Here is a 6,997-nt window from a genome sequence, read left to right on the forward strand (position 1 = left end):
CACCAAATAATACCTTCAAAATCCTACAAAGGTAGGCATGAGGAAGTTCTCATGGTTTGGTCCCTTTGAAACGTTTCACAACCTTTTATATTTATAGATGAGGAAACATTCTCTTGTTACTTTCACCATCGATGTGGGATGAAAACATTGTAATAAAACACCATTTCTTGTTTATAGAACATTATTTAACTTATTTATAATATTATTGTAAAGAAATTGAAAAATTATGGGAGTTTCAAATGAATGTGGTGAAAGGAATTTAAAAAAAAGGATTTCAAATGCATGAGATTCAAAAAAAAATGCTAGCTGTATGATAACACATTAAGTTTAGAGTTAACCCCATTAAACACATCACCTTCTTGAGTTAACCCCTGGCTAATTCCACAAAGGAAACGAGATAGTTGGAAACTAAAGAGGAGGCTACTGGTCCAACAATATCTAACGGTCAACCCCTACCAGCCCCCACTCACTTCCTCCACGACCCATACCCCCTCCCCCAACCCCCACCCCTACCAATCCCCGCTATTGCGTTTTCTGCGTGGCTTCTCTCTCTCTCTCTCTCTCTCTCTCAGCGTCACAGTCCCACACACAGACGAAAAGCAAAGAAAACGTTGCGACTTCATTTCCTCCTTTTGTTTTCTTCAACCCCGACCCCACCTCCATAGTAACAGTTCAGACAATTGAGTAGAAGCAGTAGCAGACTTACCATCATCAGCGCCATGGCCAACTCATAGCAGAAGCAGAAAAAAAAAGCAAAACCAAATACTGCCATGGTCATGTCGTCTTCGAATGAAAATAATCCACCGACTTCTACCAAAGACCTTTTTCCGTCTACATCTCTCGCTCTCACTCTCGTAAGTCGTAATTTATCTCCTGTATGCTTCAATTTTCGTTAGTTTTTTGTTCTATGGTTTGATTTTGGTGTTTTGATAGGGGATTTTTCGTGATATAAAGGAGGCGGCGGATGGTCGAACAGATGACGTCGGTGCTAATACGACGGTGACGGAGATCAGCAGTGAGTATTCTGGACCGGCGAGATCACGATCGGATGATGAATTCGATGCCGATCCTGACGTCGACGACGGAGACGACGATAACAATAAGAACAAAAGTAAGAAGAGAAAAAAGTACCACCGTCACACCGCCGAACAAATTCGTGAAATGGAAGCGTACGTCAGTTCTTAATTTCTCCTCTTACACATGCTTTTCAATTATTACCCCTAAAATCATCACGCCAGTCACAAACACGCACATAATTCAACATGCAGTTGATCAGATTGAAATTGATCCGAGATTGATTTCGTTTAGCTGTGAATTTTTACACAAACGCACTTGCACTATCACAAAATCGTCTAGATCTTATTATCTGATTGCGTAGAATTTTCTTCCGTCTAAATTAATGGTGCAATTTGATGCATGGTTCATAAACACGATTGTTAACATTACGAATCAAGTTACACCGGTTTTAAGTTTTGAGATACAAATTCAAAAGAATCTTACATTAATTATCAGACCCATAGTTTTCCAAAGGTCATATAATTTTACCAGAAAAAGGAGGGGAAGCATAAGCGTTCGATAGCTGATTATTTGGTAACTTGTGACTCGGTTTTATCAAGAACACAGACTCAGTTGGTTCGAGGGACTCGGTAGATAATGAGTGAGAGGTAGACATTACATCAAAATAGCCCACAGAGAATCTTTGCAACAAAATGGAGGTAGTTGGGTAAGATGATAATACATTGAATAGGATCACTAATTCAGCTTCAAGAAACACCAAAAAAAGGTAAAGCTATTGTTAATTAAAATAAAATAAAATAAAATATAAAGGTCATCATGTAAAGCTATTTCCTTTCTCTTAAATAATTTAATATTAATGTATCACTAAAGGTCACGAAAGGCTAGGCAGCAACTAACCACAAGCATGTGTGTCCCCATATTTTAAAGGTGATGTGGTAAAGCTTGGCACAATATTGTCACATGTGTATATAAATACAAATATAAATATACAAAGTCTTTTTGTTTAATGACAAATGTGGTCCTTTGAGTTTGTGGTATGACTCAACTTATTCTGAATTATTAAAAAAGTTCATTATTGTTGCCTGTTGGTCAAATAGCTTAAGAGGAGTGGTAAGTCACTTTCTATGTCTTGTTCCTATGTACACTAATTTACGCTTCCAAAAACATATTACACATCCAAATCATTTATCTATGTAACCTTAAAAAGTTTGCAAATAGGAATAAATATAAATAATCTCTACATATTTTTATGTAGTAGCAATACAAATTAAGCGATACTAATCCCTGAAGAAGTAAAGTAAAGTTAGTTATTGAAATTGATTCTTTAAGAACAATTTTGTTAGATTGAACATGTAGCAATTATACATATATATATATATATATATATATATATATATATATATATATATATATATATATATATATATATATATCACAATTTGAAGTAACAAAATGGCATATAATTAATATATGATGAGAAGTTCTTCCTTCAAATATAAAATGCTTGATTTGTGTCATAAATCAATGTTGACCTTCCAATTGCAGACTATTTAAGGAGTCACCACACCCGGATGAAAAGCAAAGACAACAGTTGAGCAAGCGGTTAGGGCTTCATCCTAGACAAGTCAAGTTCTGGTTTCAAAATCGTCGTACCCAAATCAAGGTTTTTTTTATGGAAATTTTATAATTTTTTAGTCTAGATTTTTACATTAACTTTTAGTTAGTGTGGATCGTTTTTCATCGGATTTTTATGTCAAAAAAAGATAAATTTTATTCATTTTTGCTGAACATATTTATGTAATCACTTAGTAATTAGTATCACAATATATTTTAAAAAATAAACCTTTAACAAAATATCTCTGTGTTTTTACATACCTTAAAATTACCAACTTTAAACATTCCTCAGTACTCCAACACTCTTTCCCAAAAAAGAAATTAGTATTCCAACAAGTCTGACCAAAAGAGATTCTGAAGACCGAAATTGGTTTTAAAAATAGGACTGGTTTAAATCGGGATTTAAACCAGTCCTTTAACCAGACCGGTCCTAATCAGTCCACTGTCTTTTAGGACCGGTTTCGGGTTCAGAACCAGTTTCGGTTTTGGAATCTTTTGCCCATCTTTAGTTACACATATGATACAAAAAAAAAATGTCATATGTATATTGAGGTTACACAAAAAGTGACTATGAAACTACGTTGCTATTGCAGGCCATACAGGAGCGCCATGAAAATTCATTGTTAAAATCAGAAATGGATAAACTACGCGATGAGAATAGGTTATTAAGGGACACTATCAAAAAGGGTACTTGTCCTAACTGTGGATTTGGTAGCTCTAGCAAGGATGCCACCAATTACACCGATGAACAACAGCTTCGTATCGAAAATTCTAAACTCAAAACCGAGGTTTTTTTTACTTCTTTATTCATAAATAGTAAATACTTGTACTAAATCTATGCACCTCAAAGTTTATTAATAAACTTGTGTTATATCTAGATTGAGAAGCTGAGGACTTCAATTGGGAAATATCCAAAGGGAACATCACCTACAAACTCATGTTCTACGGGAAATGACCATGAAAACAGAAGCTCATTGGATTTGTGTAGTGGTGTGTTTGGTGTTGAAACTTGTAGAATAATGGAGATTGTTAATTTGGCTGTGGAAGAGCTTGTAAAGATGGCTGCTGCTGCGGACCCACTGTGGATACGGAGTTTTGAGACAGGTCGAGAAATACTTAACTATGATGAATACTTGAAGGAGTTTCATGTTCAAAATTTAAGCAAATTTCAACATAAGAGACACATTGAAGCTTCTAGAGATTGTGGCATTGTCTTTGCAGATCTTCCACAGCTAGTTCGAAGTTTCATGGATGTGGTACATTGCATTTATAAAACACTGTCATTGTCATTGTCACTGTCAGTACTGTCACTGTGTAATGTGGATTTGTTATTGTAGGAACAATATGAAGAGATTTTTCCATGCATGATTTCAAAAGCAGCTACCCTTGATGTAATCTGCAATGGGGAGGGTGCTAATAGAAATGGCACTGTTCAATTGGTGAGTAACATACTTCAAATAATGGTATCTTTTATAACATAATTTTGGACCACAATTAGTTAACCTATCACATTGACTACAGATGTTTGTAGAGTTGCAAATGCTAACTCCTTTGGTGGCAACACGAGAAGTATATTTTGTGAGATACTCCAAGCAGTTGAGTGCTAATAAATGGGCAATTGTAGATATTTCAGTTGACAACATAGAAAAAAACATCGATGCGTCTCTTTCTAGATGTAGAAAACGTCCATCTGGTTGCATCATTGAGGATAATTCAAATGGTCACTGTAAGGTAAAGCACCCTCACCCCAAAAATCCAATATTCTTTTCTTAAAATTTATATATAAAACATGTTTTTTCAGGTGACATGGATAGAGCATTTGGAATGCCAAAAAAGCGTAGCTCATTCTATGTATAGAGGAATCATCAATAGCGGTGTAGCTTTTGGAGCAAGGCATTGGATGGCCACATTGCAGCAAAAATGCGAGCGTTTTGTGTTCTTCCTTGCAACTAATGTTCCTACTAAAGATTCTACTGGTATTTAAATTTAGACCTCTTTATACTCCTTTTACATATTTATCTTTTTTATAAAAATTATCGGGAATACGACTAAGTATTGAAATAGGTATTCCTACAATGGCTGGGAGGAAAAGTATTTTCAAATTGGCAGAGAGAATGACATGGAGTTTTAGTCGAGCACTAGGAGGGTCAAGCCATCACACATGGAAAAAAATTCCAAGTAAAACTGGAGATGACATACGCGTGGCTTCCAGGAAGAATTTAAATGATCCTGGTGAACCTTTAGGGGTGATACTATGTGCAGTGTCCTCTATTTGGTTACCTGTTTCTCACACTGTTCTTTTCGATTTCCTACGAGATGAAACTCGAAGAAATGAGGTAAACCATATTAATTTTATGGGCATAATTTACATATAAGCCACTATTATAAAAATATAATATCATCGCCTAATATTTCAGTGGGATATAATGTCAAATGGAGGTCCAGTCCAATCTATAGCCAACTTAGCAAAAGGACAAGATCGAGGAAATAGCGTTTCCATCCATGTAAGATTTTTATTTTTATTTTTGAACATATTAAATTGCATCATATATTTAATATTGTTTTTATGATCCAGACAATGAAGTCGAAGGAAAACATGTGGATGATCCAGGACACTTCTACAAACACGTATGAATCCATGGTAGTGTGTGCGCCAGTGTGTGTGACAAACATGCAGTCTGTGATGGGTGGCTGTGACTCTAGCAACATTGCTATATTACCTTCTGGTTTTGCTATTCTTCCTGATGGGGTAGAAACGAGGCCTTCACTGATCAGATCAAAGGGACAGGATCAAAGTTTGGAAGAAGGTGGGTCGTTGCTAACCGTTGGATTTCAAATCCTTACAACTGACGACTCTACAGGTGGAAAATTAAGTGTGGAATCTGTGGAGTCGGTTGATACTCTTATTTCAAACACACTGCAGAACATCAAGGCTGGTTTACAGTGTGAAGATGAAACATGAATAATTTTATGTCAACATTATTGACTTTTTCCAAATATTAGGTGAAAAAGTCTTGGAACTAGTAAATATTTCCTGGGTTTTAACCTATGTTGATGAACTGATGAACTTAAGCGTGAAAGTTTTTGATTATGGTTAACTTAAGAAGAAATAAAGTTCATTTTTAGACTTTAGATGGTAACAGTTTAAATCCGTACATTTATAAATGCATCTGTTTGATTTACATGTGGGTGGGAATATCATATATGCATGCACATGTCTCCTGTAGACTCACTTCACAAGTCACAACCAATAAACTGATTGTCCTTCATGATATTTAAGTGGTTATATACATCTGTATCTAGCCACGATACCAGAGATTGTTGCCTTATAAGGCCTCTGTAAGGAATACATTTTCATAGTGGTAAATGGTACAAATTCAAATTACAAGGAGCCTTAGTGGTGGACCCTTGACCAAATAAGTGAGGACTTATAATGCATGGAATCTTTTGAATAGATAATAAACAAACATTTCACAAACATACAAAGTCAATAAACCAGCTATTTACTTATCGAAGTAACATGAATCCATATCCATATCCATGTATGCTGGACCTCCCAAGCATAGACTCTAGAGCATGCGGATGCGTAAGATATATATACAACTTCTAATACAAGACTTATAAACACAATCACAAGTAAGACTCGAGCGCATAAGGACTCATGCAACATATAATCACAATACACGGTGTTGATGAACATTTATAAAGATGAACCATTTGATGTGCGACGCATTTTAGAATAGCATGCAAGTCACCTCCTATTCGAAATCTGAATTCAAAATGAACATGAAAATGGTTTTTTAATATTTATTCGTTTAAGTTGACCGAATGAGCACAAATAGATAAACGAACAAATTTTCTTGTTTGTGTTTACTCCTTTAACAATTTATCTTTTTCTCATGTTCATTTGTGTATGTTTGTTAAGGTGTTAGATTAATAAGCATAAACCATTATAAATGAACAAAGTTATAAAAAACCATATATGAACATGAACATAAATGAACAAGAAAAAGAAAATAGAATTTTTAAATCAAGAACTATAAATGTTAATCGCCAACACTTATTATATATCAATCGTACTTAGCAATGTCACCTTTAATTTGATATTTTTCTATGAAATCTAAAAGTTATAAAATTAAAATCATTCTTAGAAGCTCCACTTTCAATAATCTCATTGGTTATATATATATATATATATATATATATATATATATATATATATATATATATATATATATATATATATATATATATATATATATATATATATATATATATATATATATATATATATATATATATTAATTTTATAACATTGCAAACAAATTTTAGCTATAGATTTCAATCGAGAATATTTCTTATTGCG

The 6,997-nt window shown here is 34.1% G+C and overlaps 1 protein-coding gene across 1 annotated transcript; it reads left to right on the plus strand.

The window, feature by feature from the left end:
* The first annotated feature begins 514 nt into the window (after positions 1–514).
* LOC111886878 (homeobox-leucine zipper protein GLABRA 2) lies at positions 515–5,763 on the plus strand. Its single transcript, XM_023883123.2, has 11 exons — positions 515–854; positions 934–1,169; positions 2,563–2,680; positions 3,225–3,419; positions 3,510–3,887; positions 3,969–4,070; positions 4,153–4,362; positions 4,433–4,607; positions 4,696–4,967; positions 5,049–5,135; positions 5,207–5,763. Exons 1-11 carry the CDS (start codon positions 771–773, stop codon positions 5,591–5,593), a joined length of 2,244 nt encoding a protein of 747 aa, XP_023738891.1. The 5' UTR covers positions 515–770; the 3' UTR covers positions 5,594–5,763.
* The last annotated feature ends 1,234 nt before the right edge of the window (positions 5,764–6,997 follow it).

The sequence above is a fragment of the Lactuca sativa genome, chromosome 4, assembly GCF_002870075.4.
Source record: "Lactuca sativa cultivar Salinas chromosome 4, Lsat_Salinas_v11, whole genome shotgun sequence".
In the NCBI taxonomy this organism is placed as follows: domain Eukaryota; kingdom Viridiplantae; phylum Streptophyta; class Magnoliopsida; order Asterales; family Asteraceae; genus Lactuca; species Lactuca sativa.